This window comes from Podarcis raffonei, chromosome 4 (genome assembly GCF_027172205.1).
Source record: "Podarcis raffonei isolate rPodRaf1 chromosome 4, rPodRaf1.pri, whole genome shotgun sequence".
In the NCBI taxonomy this organism is placed as follows: Eukaryota; Metazoa; Chordata; class Lepidosauria; order Squamata; family Lacertidae; genus Podarcis; species Podarcis raffonei.
The window spans coordinates 17,771,259-17,788,052 of NC_070605.1; the positions used below are offsets into that span (position 1 = coordinate 17,771,259).

The window sequence follows — 16,794 nt, forward strand, 5'->3', positions numbered from 1 at the left end:
AAAAGCCCCGAATAAAATTTAAAATATTAACAGATGCAAAGGAAAGAGGGGGTTTTGCCCTGCCGGACTTAAGGTTGTATTATGAAGCTGCATCCCTCTGCTGGCTGAAAGATTGGTTTTTGCTAGAAAACACTGATGTCCTAGATCTGGAAGGGTTCAACAATGCTTTTGGGTGGCATGCATATTTGTGGTACGACAAGGTAAAGTCTCATAAGTTGTTTAAAAACCATATTGTAAGGAAATCTCTGTTTTCTGTCTGGACTAAATACAAGGACTTATTTGAAAACAAGACTCCGAGGTGGTTATCACCGATGGAGGCTAAAGCCACAAAAATACTTAATATGGGGGGTGGCTGGGCAAAATACTGTGAAATAATAGAAAGAGTGGGTGACACTTGGAGGTTGCAGAGCTTTGAAAAATTGAAAGGGAAGGTGCGAGACTGGTTTCACTATGCCCAAATTTTAGAGATCTTTAAAAAAGATAAAAAAATTGGTTTCCAGGTGGAAAAATCAAAATTAGAACTAGAATTACTTGAACCTAAGACGAAAGTGCTTTCAAGAATGTACAACTTGCTGCTTAAATGGAATACTCAAGATGAGACAGTCAAATCAGCCATGATAAAATGGGCACAAGATATTGGATACAACATTATGTTTGAGGACTGGGAAAGGTTATGGACCACCGGTATGAAATTTACGGCATGTAGTGCCTTAAAGGAAAATATTATGAAAATGATGTACAGGTGGTACATGACCCCAGTCAAACTTGCAAAGATATACCATTTGTCTGATAATAAATGTTGGAAATGTAAGGAGGCTGAAGGAACTTTTTACCACCTCTGGTGGACATGCCCGAGGGTGAAGGCCTTCTGGGAAATGATTTATAACGAGTTGAAAAAGGTATTTAAGTATACCTTTCAGAAGAAACCAGAGGCCTTCCTCTTGGGCATTGTGGGCCAGAGGATACCTAAGAAAGACAGAACCTTCTTTCTATATGCAACGACTGCAGCAAGAATTCTCATAGCTAAATACTGGAAGGCACAGGAGCTACCCACACTGGAAGAATGGCACACACAACTGATGGACTATATGCAACTAGCCGAAATGACTGGCAGAATCCGAGACCTGGGAGAAGAGGCTGCGGAAGAGGATTGGAAAAAATTTAAGGACTATTTACAAAAACATTATAAGATATATGAATGTTAAAAATTTGCTAAGGTTTGAGGTAAATATGCTTCAGTATTGAAATTCGGAGTTGATAGAAACAAAGTTAATGATTGAGAAAAGTTTTAATTTCAGAGTGAATAATTAGATGAAAATACAAAAACACAGGAAACAAGGTATTAATTTGCTGTTTATATTTATTATAAAGAATGCAGGGATGGAGGAGATGGGGAAGTCCAGTGGATGATGAAAAAAAAAAAAAAAAAAAAAAAGATCAGGTGGGAGTTCAGCAAACACTGAATCCCACGGACAGGTCCCATTGCTCTGAATGAAATCTGCAAAAGTTGCAATTCCTAGGTAAAGGTAAAGGAACCCCTGACCATTAGGTCCAGTCATGGCTGACTCTGGGGTTGCGGCACTCATCTTGCTTTAGTGGCTGAGGGAGCCAGCGTACAGCTTCCTGGTCATGTGGCCAGCATGACTAAGCCGCTTCTGGAGAACCAGAGCAGCTCACGGAAACGCCGTTTACCTTCCCGCTGGAGCGGTACCTATTTATCTACTTGCACTTCGTGCTTTCGAACTGCTAGGTTGGCAGGAGCTGGGGCCGAGCAACGGGAGCTCACCCCGTCACGAGGATTTAAACCGCCGACCTTCTGATCGGCAAGTCCTAGGCTCTGTGGTTTAACCCACAGCACCACCTGCGTCCTAATCACTATTCACAATTTCTAATCATGCCTAGATTCCAAATTGCATATTACAGGGAGATGCCCAAGTGCTGGCAACTCACATCATATTTCCCAGGTTACGTACAATAACAGGGGAAAGAGACATCAGCAAGCAAGCAATTCTACCACCCCACCACTCTGCCTCTCTGACGGCCATACTAACCCGGTGTGGGGAGAGAACTTTCTCCAGGCTGAAGGACATATTCCATTCTGGGCAACCTTCCGAGGAAACCCTCTAGGAGGTGGGCGGGGCCAGAGGCAAAACTGGGCGGGGCAACTAACACATTTACACAGCCCTCTCTGTCCTCCATACAGGCAAGCTGGAAGCATTAACAGAGGTCAAGGATACATTCCAGCCGGATGAAACCTCTTAGGGTTTTAAGCGGTCCCAGTGAGAGGTCTGGCCTAGCCCAAGGGACAGATAGAGAAGCCTGGAGGGTCACAACTGACCCTCCCCTCACTGAATGGCATTGGGGTGGTTCTCCTTAGTGCATAGTTCATTAATTACTACTACTACTACTACTACTACTATTATTATTATTATTATTATTATTATTATTATTATTATTATTATTATTTATACCCCGCCCTTCCCAGCCAGAGTCGGGCTCAGGGCGGCTAACACCAATAAAATCACCGTAAAAACATAATAGGGGGAAAAGAGAAGGGGGGGGGAACCAATTTAAAATACAGGTTAAAATGCAATTTAAAATGCAGCCTCATTTTAAAATAGCCGATAAATCAAGACCATAAGGGGCGGGAAACATAAGGGTCAGACTGAGTCCAAACCAAAGGCCAGGCTAATGAAGCTAATGGGGTTTAGCTTTCAAATAAATACAGATAGGATAGTACTGCGCCTTTGACTATCTCTCGATTGCAACCTCTCAGAGTTTGAATGCTCCTTCTTCTTAAAACAAAACAAAAAATAGCTCCCTGCATGTGAAAGCTAGCACTCCAGGCAGAAGAGGAGGATCTGTTAGATTTGCATATACAGGGAAATGTACGTTTGTTGGTTATATATGAGGGCATCTAAAAAATGTCACTTTCCCTGGCATTCTGCAGTCCCAGAGAGGACCTTGCACTTTTTCTGCATATATGACTGGTAAGAACCCAAGAATGCAAGTTCCAGTTTCACAAGTGCCTTTGAGTGGCGTGATGCCAGGAGCTAGTGCTTGACTGCCACTGCTCACAGGATTGGGCTCAGGGCTTCAGCTTTTAACCATAGCTGTCAAGTGTCCCTTATTTGAAGGGACAGTCCCTTATTCCAGCCCCATGTCCCGCTGCTGTCCCTTATTGATGGATGTCCCTTAAATGTCCCTTAAATGATGTCCCTTAAATTTCAAAGGAAGCATCCCCTCTCCCTCCCTCCCTGCCGGCCAGGGAGGAGGAAGGCTCCAACTGTGTTGCTTGGCTGTGTTGCTCACCCAATAAGAAGTCTAAGAACGACTGGGGGGTGGAGCTTGCATGCCTTGTGTGTGGCTAGTTAATGCAAGCTGAGGAGGTTTCTGAATGCTGGATGCCATTTTGTTGCACATGCTGCTGCAAACTTTGCAGTGCAAAGCCAGGCTGGGGAGCCATCTTAAGTTGAGGCTGCATAGGCCTTGTGGTGCATGTGATTCAGATTCTATTCAGTTGAACCTCTGGTTACAAAGTTGGTTGGACAGTGTTCTCGAAGCTACCAGCATGAGTTTGACCAGACTGGAGGAGGACAGGAAGACTGGAGTGCCTGGAACAGGTGAGGCTGCAGGTCCCTTATTTTGGCTGCTGGTCCCTTATTTTCAAGGCTGCTGGTCCCTTATTTTCAAATCTGTAAGTTGACAGCTATGCTTTTAACCAAAGCGGCACTCAGGCTGGTAGCTATGCTGGATGTGGTTTTAGTAATGCCTTTTGAAATCCATTCTTGTGCCCAAGTTTATTTCTGACACTTATGAAGCTTAACATTGCTTCCTGTGTACAACTTATAGTTAAATTTATAATGGCTGGTACTGGATTTCTTATGCAAGGAGCTGTATTGTTTATTTTTTTTAAGTGTCCCATTATCTGCAGCTTGTATCATCTGGCGCAGTAATTTTGATGCCACAGAGCCATTATGGTTATGGATTGCCTTATTTTAAAAAGCAGAATCTGAGATGCACTGCAGCAATAAACATGGAAACACAGATATATAAAGGCCAGAGAATGCGATGAGGCCTTGTGTTAGAATACATGGCGTGAGATAAAAGTTTCTAAGGAACTCATGAATCAACATAAGGTGGTAGCGTGGACTCTTACCACTTCAGTTTTCTGGTGAGGTGTGTGATTCTTGATATTCACCCCCACAGGGCAGAGGGGTGGGCAATCCTCATATGAAGAGTTCCTTTTTTTTATATGTATGTATGTATTACATTGGCTATTTGAGGACTGTGCACTATCCAATCAACAGCTGTTTTGGCACTGGGTTTTTAAAAAATAATAATAAATAAAATCTGCATGATCTTCCTGTGAATAAGGCCCAAAACAAGAATGAGCATGTTGACACAGCGCCACGCAGCCAATCCATTTTGGGTATATGAAAATTTGCATGTCAATTCAGAGTGAGGACAGTGTTTCTCCTTAACACAAGAATATTTTTTTTACAATCTTCCCCAAATTACAGTGGTACCTCGGGTAAAGTACTTAATTCGTTTCGGAGGTCCGTACTTAACCTGAAACTGTTCTTAACCTGAAGCACCACTTTAGTTAATGGGGCCTCCCGCTGCTGCTGCGCCGCCAGAGCACAATTTCTGTTCTCATCCTGAAGCAAAGTTCTTAACCTGAAGCACTATTTCTGGGTTAGCGGAGTCTGTAACCTGAAGCATATGTAACCTGAAGCGTATGTAACCCGAGGTACCACTGTACTGAAAGAGCGAATGTTTTTCTCAACTGACAAAAGCTTTAGAGAGACGCTGTCCCTTTTCTGAATAAGCCAACTCCACACTGTTATCTGCTTCCCTGGAGGTGCTTTTGTTGTTGTTGTTTTACACAGAGGACCACTCAGTCAGATGAATTTGCCACCTGGCTCCTGAAAAGGCACCGTCTCTATTCTGTCTATTCTGTCTATTCTGTAACCACAAAATTCCACCCATCCATTGCTACCTCATTCAGTTCTGCACGCAAACCTACGCAGATAGTAGCAAATCCAAGGTGGAATTTTGAAGGCTTTTCAAGCTGATTTAAAGATGTAATGTATTTATTTTCATTTTTTTGCAGGTTTCTGGATACTCGTTAGTCATACAGGCAAGAGACAGTGGGACTCCTTCTCTGTCGGCGTCTGTGACGGTCAACGTTGACATTTCTGACGTGAACGATAACAGCCCTGTATTTACACCTGCCAACTATACAGCTGTGATTCAAGTAAGTTTGGTCCTGAACATCAGAAAGAAAATCTCCAGTCCTAATCTGATGCTTTAGGTACGATTTAAGTGGCTTATCAGCACTGAATTATCTCTTCTGCCCCCCCCCCCCGGAAAGGATAAGAACATTATTCCTTAGCTCTGTAACAGGTCTTATGTTTGCAGTGATAAGGAACCATCTGGGTCCTTTGCAGCATTTTATGACTGATTTGCATAAGTAGCAGTTTAATAGCTGGAGGCCCACATATACCTAAGAGCACCTCCATGTAAGTCCCTGTGGTGGAGTTGGGGAACCTGTGGCCTCTGTACACTGTTGGACTCCCAGTTCTCATCAGCCCCATGTGCAGTGATAAGAGCTCATTGGCATTGGAGTTCAGTAGCATCTGGGGGGTGCCCCACTCCTGGCATGGGAAGTGAAGGATGTGACCTAGGGAAGACTTGGTCTTCCTAGTCAGAAACAAACCACACTTTCAGAAACCAAAGCCACAACTGTTCTTCGAAATTCACACTTCTCTTCACATTGCATTGCAGTTCTCCAGGCTAGTAATGCATACAGATATGTACATGTTAGCAGAAAGTGTTCTATTCTTGCTATTCTTCTTCTTCCCCACCCATCTGGCTGGGATATAAAATGCATTATGTTAGGGGAAATATCTTAGCAAAAGTCTGTAATTGCTGGTGAAAATAAAAAAATGCATTATAATTGGGATAATTGGTTAGCAAAAATCTATATTTGGCAAATTTGCACACAAACGTGTGTATATTGCGAAACATTCACTGATGAATTTTCATGAGGAGAGGACTTAAAAACAAACAAAAAAACTACAAACTGATGCAGAAATGTGAATGAAGAACCAAATTTATGGCTGGAGAAATAGAAACTGAGGGAAACGGATATTGACAGAGTCACCCATCCCTGCTTGGGAGTCAGAATGCTGTTTCAGCACTTCCAATTTTCACAGTTGTGTTTGGCAAACTGTACTTTGCTCCTATTTGGCTTGCACTCGTACAGCAACACACAGCTGAATGATGAAAGAGAAACAAGTGCACGTCTGCTTCTTGAAGTTGCTTGCTCTGTTGTCCACATTCACATGTATGCTTCCAGCAAGCGTAGTTTTCTCCAGCAGTACTTCTGTAGTTTCTGCACTGCCTACCCAGTTTACGCCCCACATGGGTCAGTTGTGGGGACAGTATAGATGCAAATTACTTTGTCACTGCAGTGAACAGAGTCTAAAGAAAGTAACAGCCAACAGAGGCCTAAAATCAAAGGGGTGCTCCCTCCTCCTTTTTTGGTGATAAAATATCACTGACAATTCGCTCTCCTTTAATTCACCCCAAAATGTGTTATCCTTAGTGTAGGTGTGACTACATCCCTAATTAAAAATTATCTATCTTGCTGTGAATTGGGAGTGGGCAATATGTGGTTCTTCAGATGTTGCTGAGCTCTCAGGTCCTACCAACCCCTGGCTAACATGGCCAGTGGTCAAGGATGATGGGAGTTGTAGTTCAACAACATCTGGGAGTTCAAAGGTTGCCCACCCCTGCTCCATATAGACATCAGAACAATCCCATCAGTACAAATAAGCAAGCCTAGCAGGCATTTTGCTACAACTTGCTCTTATGCAGAATCAAAGTGGGAGATTTTTTTGCAGACAAACAAAAGAACCCTCATAAAAAAAACCCACATTCGTATGCATTCTATGCAGCAGGCAAAAATGTATTGAGATGTATAATTAAAACCCTTTTCTTAACATATACACTGTGTGTATGCACAAAGGAAAATAAACCAGTGGGAACAAGCATTCTGCAGCTGGTGGTGACAGACAAAGACTCTCTGCACAATGGACCCCCTTTCACCTTTTCCATCTTGACGGGTAATGAAGGCGAAGAGTTTGCATTGGACCAGCAAGGCGTCTTACGATCTGCAGTCGTCTTCAAGTACAGGGAAGCAACTGAATATGTGCTCTGCATTCAGGTACTGTTCTCTTCGTACACAAAAGTTTTGGGGAATAGTTCTCATGGCAAACTGTCGTCCTCTCATTAGGCCTGTATGCCATCTTTCTGATTTCACCCCCTTGTACTGTGCACAAAATTGTGTATTTTATTACCCACTTTTAATTCTGTAGAGATGGCTAATTAACCAGATACCTTACAAAACCGTTCACGTTAAATGGAATTTGGGAGCTGATTAACATTAATGATGCAGGATTTTAATTATTGTTGTTGTTGTCACACATGTAGGCAAAGCCACTGTTTTACTGTGTAAGCAGGAAGGACCAGAACTCTGCTGCCAAAAAGAGCATGCATTTTGCAAATGTTCCCTGATCTAATTACATAAAAGGAACAGAGATCACACAGGCTGTTAGGCCTCTGTGTATACATCCTGTTTTGCAATTTGCATATGCAGTGTGCAAGTAGCTCTGCCCATTTGGGAAGAGGGTAATCCAGGTAATCTTTGCAAAAATAGTAAGGGACCAGGGGAACTGTCCACTCGCTACCTTCCAACCCAAACTATTGAGGGGAAGATGAATTTCTCATGAATTTCTCCCAGGTTCCAGTTCCAACAATTCAGGAAGAGTCATAACACAATCCTAAGTGTGAAACGCAGGTACTCGTAATTAATTCCCACTAAGTTTGCTGAGTCTCACTTCCTAGTAAGTGTATTTAGGATTGTAGCCTTGGGTCAAGTTTCAAAGCTAATGTGGGCTGCACAACGAACACTGACAGAGAAACTTGGCAGATTTACCTGTGCATGTGTGTTTCCTTATTATTTTAAAACTGTTTATTTGGGATCAGAGTCTATACTGCAAAGACTCTGAAGTTCTTCCAGAAAATGGAGTGCTCGGATCTTCATCGACCATTATTTGAAGTAACGGTGTGTTTTGTTTTGCATTTTTATCATGCATCAAATTAGGCAAAGGATTCTGGAAAACCTCAGCAGGTATCCCACACCTATATCCAAATCCGGGTCATCGAAGAAAGTATCCACAAGCCAACAGCCATCCCTCTGGAGATTTTTATTGTCACTATGGAAGACGACTTCCCAGGAGGTGTCATCGGGAAGATACACGCGACGGACCAAGACATGTACGACATCCTCACGTACGGCCTGAAGTCCGAGCAGAAAAGTTTGTTCAAGGTCAACAACCACGATGGGAAGATCATTGCCCTGGGCGGGTTGGATAGCGGGAAGTACATCCTGAATGTATCGGTCAGCGACGGGAGGTTCCAGGTGCCCATGGACGTGACGGTCCACGTGGAGCAGCTGATGCAGGAAATGCTTCAGAACACAGTCACCATCCGTTTCGAGAACGTCTCCCCCGAGGATTTTGTGGGGCTCCATATGCATGGCTTCAGACGCACCCTGCGCAACGCCGTGCTCCCCCAGAAGCAAGACAGCTTGCACATCATCAGTATTCAGCCCGTGGCAGGCACCAACCAGCTCGACATGCTGTTTGCGGTTCAGATGCACACAGGCGGCTTCTATAAGCCTGCCTACTTGATTCAGAAGCTCACCAATGCAAGGCGACACTTGGAAAATGTGATCCGCGTCTCAGCTATACTGGAGAAGAATTGTTCCGGATTGGATTGTCAGGAGCAACACTGTGAGCAAAGCCTGTCTATTGATTCCCATTCCCTAATGACCTACAGCACAGCGCGGATTAGTTTTGTGTGTCCCCGATTCTTCCGAAACGTACGCTGCTCTTGTAATGGTGAGTGGTCTCTCCTGCCCCCCTCTCTTCTGCCGCCACCAATCCCATTCCTCCCCGTCCTCACATCGGAGCATAGTTTTTATTTCTCTAACACCAGCCAGTTCAATTCAGTTAGTTTAAAAAGAGCTTTTGGAAAATGTACAGCTGAGAATCGATTTCTCACGCTCAGCAGGAATGGCTGGCGTTTATTGATGTCAAATGGGAGCTGGTGAACCTTGACCTCTGTGGAACAAAGCTGTCCAAAGTTTCCAGGGGCAGTCCAGTCAAAGGGATCCCTAAACCTCGTGCCACGAAGAAAGGTTATAGGGCTTTCCAGCCAAATCTGTGGGGACATGAAGGGTGGCTGTGGAAGAACAGCCCCAGACTGTATTCAGTATTTTCAAATAGAAGGTGACATTTGACCCAAGTGATAAAGCTAAAAAGGGCTTGTCTCATTCCCCCCCCCCCTTTTTTTTTTTTTTTTTGCTGGAGTAATGAAAACCAAAAAAGCATTTCATTAAGTAATTGGTAGCAAAGGAGGGTTCTTGACCTTCTTTTTCAGCCTGTGCTCAATGCTATGCTAAGGATGTAGCTCTTCCACCCCTTTAACAAACCACCTTGTGAGAATGTGATCTGAAACTCTTGTACTGTTCCTGAAGGGGGTGCGGTTATCATTGCCGTGGAATACTGCACATTTGCTTTCTGTTAAAATTAGGCACCATTTACTTACGTGCCACAGTTTTGGGGTGCTGCTTTTTTTTTTAGAATTGACACTCTGGGGAGTGAGCATCACAGGGAGAAGAGGCTTGGAAACATACCCACAAAAAATGACTCGTTCATCTGCAGGAAAATGTTGCTAGCTTGGTGGGGTCTGGCAGAGAAGAGACCAAGAGCTCTGTCTCCCCTCCAGTAATTTGCTGTACAGTGGTACCTCGAGTTACAGACGCTTCAGGTTACAGATGCTTCAGGTTACAGAGTTTGCTAACCCATAAATAGTACCTCGGGTTCAGAACTTTGCTTCAGGATGAGAACAGAAATCGTGCAACGGTGGCGCAGCAGCAGCAGGAGGCCCCCTTAGCTAAAGTGGCTCCTCAGGTTAAGAACAGTTTCAGGTTAAGAATGAACCTCCGGAATGAATTAAGTTCTTAACCTGAGGTACCACTGTATTTCTGTGCTGGGCATGGAGAAGAGAGCTTCTCTCCTCTGACAACCCACTCAATTTCCATGCTGGACACAGCAGAAGATGGAGTTCTTCTTCCCAACCACACTTCTGAATACTAGTGGCTGCGAATCACAACTGGAGAGAGTGGTGTTGCACTCAGATCCTGTTTGTGGGCTTCCCATAGGCATGTGGTTGGCAGGATGCTGGGCTTTGCGTCTGTGCATTATTACCTTGCTCACTCACCTGAATGGAATTCCATACATTCACCTGCATGCAATTTCTTATCCCTCTATGGCTACCAGGTGAGTGTATAAATCCAAGGCTACAGGTCTGATAAATAAATGGTCAGCTTGCAGCTCAAGAAAGCAGAAGCAAGGCTTGCACATTCTTGAAATTTGTATTTTACTAGGAATGCTATTCCCACTGGCAGATGCCATGGTTATTCACTATTTATTCAGGCCAGCTGTGCAGCAATTTTACCTAGTTTACCTTGATTAGCAAACTGAGTTATCAAAACACCGCATAGTCCGAAAGACAGGAAAGCAAGGGTTTGGGCATCTCCAGGGGTTTGGAACTTTGATTCAGGTTGGACAGCATCCAGGTATGTAGGTGGTTCTGTCCAAATCTTTAGGCTACAATCCATAAAGTTTAATTTTTAAGTCTTCTGAACTAATCCCACCGACTGTAATGAAATTTTCTCAGAAGCATGTTTACCCAGCCAGATGCCTCAGTGAGACTGGGTCCAGTGCTTCTGTTTCCCCTCTTTGGTAATGTTAATGTCCATAAGGTAGGGTTTTCGCCTACATCCACAGAAGTAAACAAAATGTGACTTAAAATGTGTTCATCTAACCAGAAGCAATTAAATCTTGCCAACCACACTTCTGTACATCAATGCTGTTGGTTATATTCCCTTTCAACCAGTGATTAATGGTGAAATGCAATACCTTTTCTTAATAATTTTTTCCTCCATGTCCGATGCCTACCGTCTTTTTCGCTCTATAAGACACACCAGACCATAAGGTGCACCTAGTTTTTGGAGGAGGAAAACAAGAAAAAAAATATTCTGAATCTCAGAAGCCAGAACAAGAGGGATCGCTGCGCAGCGAAAGCAGCGATCCCTCTTGCTGTTCTGGCTTCTGGGATAGCTGCGCAGCCTGCATTCGCTCCATAAGACGCACACACATTTCCCCTCACTTTTTAGGAGGGAAAAAGTGAGTCTTATAGAGCAAAAAAGACGGTAGTTCCCACCCACCCCACTTATGGGCATGCCTCATACCCAGGCAGCCCAGGCAGTATTGCCTAGTTATGGTATTGTTTAATGTTGCTCTTCAGGTGTCATTAGACTTTCAGGTCCCATCATTTCTGATCATGCTGACTGAAGCAATTGCAAGTTCGAGTCCCGACAAAATTGGGTCACAGGCTCCACAGCCTCTGCTTTAGAGACTTACGGTTTTGGTGGTTAAGAGTTTTCTTCTCCCACCAACAATTCTGAGAGCCATAGTTAGAAGGGAGAAAATGGTGGTGGAAACGAAGGAGTCAGTAATGTGACATTGATGTAACCGTTCAGGAACTTTGCTGACACCGTAACACAGTATACAATATAGTTTAAATACCAGTTGCCACAAGTCAGTATTAGCATTGACAGAATGTCACTCTAAAGCATGACAGCAGTTAGTTTTCCTGTCTGGAAAATAAAATATAAGATGCAACCGGGGCTAGGGCAGGGGGAGAAAGCAGTACTTTGGGTTTTCTAGTCTTATTTTCTAGCTTGACACTCTGAAAGAAGCAATCAGTAGCTTGAACCTTACACTCCACTACAACTCCAATAATCTAATAATAAGCATCCAGTTTTGAAAAGTGATTGGTGCTCCTGTTCCTGCTGGTAGGCTGTGTCTGCACATGACATAATAGCCAAATCTCTTAATAATAATATTTAGCAAAAGGCACTTCCTAGTGTTCAGAGCACTTTGTATAGACTGTCTTAGTAATCCTCACAACAGCATGGCAGCATGGATCAGTAGTATTGGTTTTCTCCATCTTATCGTCACTGTGAATATTTGGGGCTGAGCTGAGATTTCGTGCAGGGAGTTTACAGCTCACCCCACAGTATTGCACCAGCTCTGACATGGCCTGGCATGCAAAGAACAGTTGGTGTACTGAGCCAGGAGTGATCTACCTTTGGGTGATGTAGCAGCCACACCAGTTTTGCCACCATGTAGATGCTGCCATCTTGATAATAGCATTTGCTTACACACCAGTATGCATCCACGATGGTGGGTGGATTCTGCACTGCCCAGTTGAGCGTTAATGCGTATCCATGTAAATCCAGGAAAATGGATCCATGGAGTCATCACCATGTTGCAAGGCAGCCATTTCCTTACTAGCAAAGGTGACATTTTCCAGAGTCGCTCCAGTTCTAGCTAGATTGCTGTGTTTTTGTTATGTTGGAAGACACTCAGAGTGGCTGAGGCAACCCAGTCAAATGGGTGGGGTATAAGTAATAAATGATGGTTATGATGGATCATTCAGATGAGCCACTTGGTTGTTCAGTTGGTGGTGACCATACTGATCACCCCATGGAAAAGATGTCAAAAAGACGACACCTAAATCTGCAAGTATTATCAGGATTGAACACTGATTCTGGTATTTTGCCATGGCAGCCTTAGATGGAAAGGAAGTCCATCTTCCCATTCCAGCTCATTGTACTAGCTCAAAGATTTTAGGGACACGTTTGCAACCTGCATATATCCCCATTTGCTATTTGAATTTAATTTCATTTTCCAAACACATAAAAATATACGCAGCAATCAAAAATAAATATGTGTAGACTGGTGGGTAAACTTAAAAGCAAAGCAATAAAATAAATGAGTTATATCTGGGCCTTATTTTGCCAGACCCTAACACTACTAAAAAGATTTCATCCCAACAAATAAAAGCATTGAGTGACAGCCAGCCAAGTCCTACTCAGAGCAGACCTACTGATGTCAGTGGGTCTACTCTGAGTAGGACCACTCATTCGATATCACTCATCTTCTTTTATCCCAGCTTAACCTCACAGCAGTCCTTAGGGTAGCTTAAGCCGAGATATCGTGACTTGCCTGCTGGGGTGTGATGAGCTCTGTGGCCACACAGGAATTTGACTCCCTCACCTCTCCAATCCAAGATGAGGTTGAATCTACCCAGTGCGCTACACTTGTTCTCCAACTAATTGTCACATTTTTTCATTTCTAAAATCAGATGGATCGATCCCTTCATATTAAAGAGACTTGATACATTGGCTGACCCTCTGCTTTATATCTGTAGTCCAGAAGAACAGTCCTGTTCCTGTTCCCGCAGGGGAGTGTCATCTGTTTATTTTGGGGTTGCCTAGAGATTGTATATTTGTGGGTTCTAATTGCGGGAAGAAACAAAGAACAGTGGGGGAGGTGGGGAGGATATGCTGGACTTCAGAGCAGAGACTCAAGCCTGGGCTATAAATCCCCAAAGGTGGATAATGTCCTGGTGAGTGCTTTAGTGGCTTTTGGTCCCTGCCATTGTGAAATCACCCTGAAAATGCATGTTAGCCAGGAGCAAGGCAATAAGACAAGATTTGTAGCTTGGGGCCCTTATATCCACAAAGGCAGACATAAAGAACCCTCTCCAGAGCTTCAATATTTTAAAAGTTTTGTGACAGCTATAAAATTCACCTACAGAAGCTTGAATAAAAAGTTGAAATGCCTGTAGTTTATCTGTCAGGACCGCTCTTACAGTTTGATGGGAACGCTGGCTTGCGCTGAATAGTGGCTTTGTGCAAGGACTAGGCAGCAGTGCCAGAGCGGGAGCGGCGTCACAGTATTGGCAGAACGGGATGGAGCCATCCGATGTGGCCCCAGTTGCTTGGCGGAGAACACCTCTTGACGATTAAAAATAAGAAAAGAAAAGAATCGGAAGAAGCACACGATAGTACTAGCAGTTGTGGCTCCTGGCATTTACACTTAGGTGCCCTTCTGCTTTTGCCACGGTGCTGCAGTCGTGGCAGAGGCCCGGGGTAACTGCTGATTTAATGAAACCCTAGTTCTGCCATCGCATCCTAGCACCAGCTCTGTGTGCGCAAGCTGGGACAACCTTGCCGAAAAGAGCCCAAATGTATAGCCAACCCGGCAGCAGAGCACACATTTTGGATGCAGATTTTATTTACTATAGTAATTCAGCACATTTTATAGCCCCTGCCAGTTTAGGGGAGGCCAATAAGCTGCCTAGCTAGGCAGGGTTGCTCTACAGCCTGGGCTCCCAAACTTGGGTCTGCAGCTGTTTTGGGAGTACAGTTACTATCATTGCTGACCACTGATCATGATAGCTAGGAATGATGGGTGCTGCAGTCTAGAAATAGCTGGAGACCAAAGTATGGGAAAACTACAAGACATCACAGCCCTGGGAACAGTTCTGCCTTAGTGGCTCGCCACTCATCCTAAAGTTCATGGTTCCAGCCCTGGTAGCTCCTGACAATGGGTACGTCTGCCACTGGGCAGCTGATAAATGGATCTGTTTCGTGTCGACTCAGTTCAGCAACCTAAATGTCATTTGCTTCCTTGGAGAATCGGGAGGCTCATCACAAAAGTGTGGGAAAATAGCCACCTTGAGCATCTCAACCAACTACAGGAACCTTTTCAGTCACACGGCTTTGTGAAATACCCATGTGCATCTCTGGCTGCTTGAGGGTTTATGACCCATTTGTAGTTCAGCGAAAGCATCGGTGAGTTTCTTTGGGGTGTTTTTTGGCTAGCGTGGAGGGTTGTGGTTCACTTGGGGTCTTGCTACTGTAGGATCTGAAGGCCTCTGCCATCACAGAGATTACCTGAGACAGTTTGCCTGCGCACCTGTCAGTTTATATGAACTTTGTAGCTCAGGCCCACACACCTTGTGCCTCATCAAACAGAACACAGCCCGTGAGCCGTGAGTGAAAGCCCAGCAAGAGTTTGACATCACCCACCCACACGCTGCTGTTTGTGCTGCCTGCCTAGGCCCGGAATGCCCCAGTGCATGACTGGCGAGCTGTGTTTGGCTTGCTGGGTCATGCAGGCCTGTCGCATTAAATTATAAGCTTCTTCCCACATGTCTCTGGGCTTCATGGGGAGTTTATTCTGCCTAGAGTGGGAATCAGCCGAAACATGGCAAAGATTGATTACAAGGCTGTGTATTGATTTTATTGCTTGGTGTCAGAGATTTCACCAGAGGTTAAAAGGCTGTGAAAACATGCGGTGCCTTGTTCCAAACTCTCCGCAGGGTTGTCTTCCAACAAGCTTATGTATATTCATGAGTCCTGCAGCTTTTTTGCCCAAGTGACTTGTCTATCTGTCAGCCACGGAGAGGCTTGTTGAAAATTATCGCCTGACATGACATAAAATTTAATTGTGTTCTGAGGACAAATAACCTGTGCATACAGATCTCTGCGCAAGTGCCTAGGCGATACATAGATACATTGAAAGAGCCAGTGGAATCAGATGGACAATTGGGAACTCCAGTAGATACTATTTCAACTGCTCTGCAATTTTTAGCAGAGCCTTATATCACTGCAGCCGAGTTATCCACGCATTTTAAAATACACATAAAAACAACAAAATAGAATAAGGATTTCCTCCAGCCCTGAAAGAGAAGCCATGATTTTTAACCATGTGCTGCTGGTGGTGTTTAAAAGAAGCAAGCAGGATAGGAAGAAAAGAACCTTGAAATGAGAATGTGAAATAACAGGATAAATGATTCCATGACTGCCGTGCTATGTGCTCTAGGTATGAAAAGCTTCACCTGCTGATTTTTTGCAACTCAAGCCACTTTAACAGCAGGTGTGGAGAACCTCTGGCCCTCCAGATGCTGTGGGTTCCAACACCCATCAGCCCCAGCCGGATGGCTAGTGATGAAGGATGATGGGAGTTGTAGTCTAGAAACACCTGAATGGCCACAGGTTGCCTCCCCCTGTGCTGTACACAAAGGAGCAGGCTGGCAGTCCTACCTGCCACCGGCATCCCCTGAGCCAAATATGGTCACCTGAACTGGTGATATTTGACCCCACAATGGTTAACTCTAAACGCAAAAGAGGGGTGAAGATTAATATTATTTGGGGCAATGGAAGGTGAGTACAGTCATACCTCATGTTACGTTTGCTTCAGGTTGCGCGTTTTCAGGTTGCGTCCCGCGGCAACCCGGAAGTACCGGAAATGGTTACTTCTGCGTTTCGGCGCATGCGCACAAGACCAAATCGCACCACACACCTGTGCAGATACAGCGCTTCAGGTTGCGCTCTTTTCATGTTGCGAACGAACGGGCCTCTGGAACGGATCCCGTTCACAACCAGAGGTACCACTGTATATACTCAATGGGAGGAGACAGCATGTTGGTCATTTTCCATTTCAGATTCATCCTCTGGCTGGAGAGCTTGCTTGTCAAGGCTTTTTGTTGTTATGATGCAAGCCTCCATAATGTGAAGGTGTCCTACACAGTGCTGTGAACTTAAGACCAAACCTGGTATAAGATTTTCCATTGTGGCTTGTATATTCCCATACTGCGCTCAGCATTGTACATTGTTTGTAAGAATTTCCACACATCGTTTTGCACGGCGGTGGCAAGGCAGGGCCCTTTGAGCTGTTTTATTCTTTCAAGACCTCACAAGCAAATATTTGACAAAGTGAGAGGAGCGCCCGGAAAGAT

At 44.4% G+C, this 16,794-nt stretch overlaps 1 protein-coding gene across 8 annotated transcripts in view; it reads left to right on the forward strand.

Annotated features, from left to right (window-relative positions):
* FAT3 (FAT atypical cadherin 3) overlaps positions 1-16,794 on the forward strand; it is a 450,775-nt gene that overhangs the window by 401,997 nt on the left and 31,984 nt on the right. For all 8 annotated transcript variants that reach the window (XM_053385580.1, XM_053385571.1, XM_053385573.1 and 5 more), the window contains 3 exons: positions 5,117-5,260; positions 7,037-7,234; positions 8,174-8,972. In XM_053385580.1, the coding sequence (XP_053241555.1) occupies positions 5,117-5,260; positions 7,037-7,234; positions 8,174-8,972 (1,141 nt within the window). The remainder of the gene's footprint in view (positions 1-5,116; positions 5,261-7,036; positions 7,235-8,173; positions 8,973-16,794) is intronic.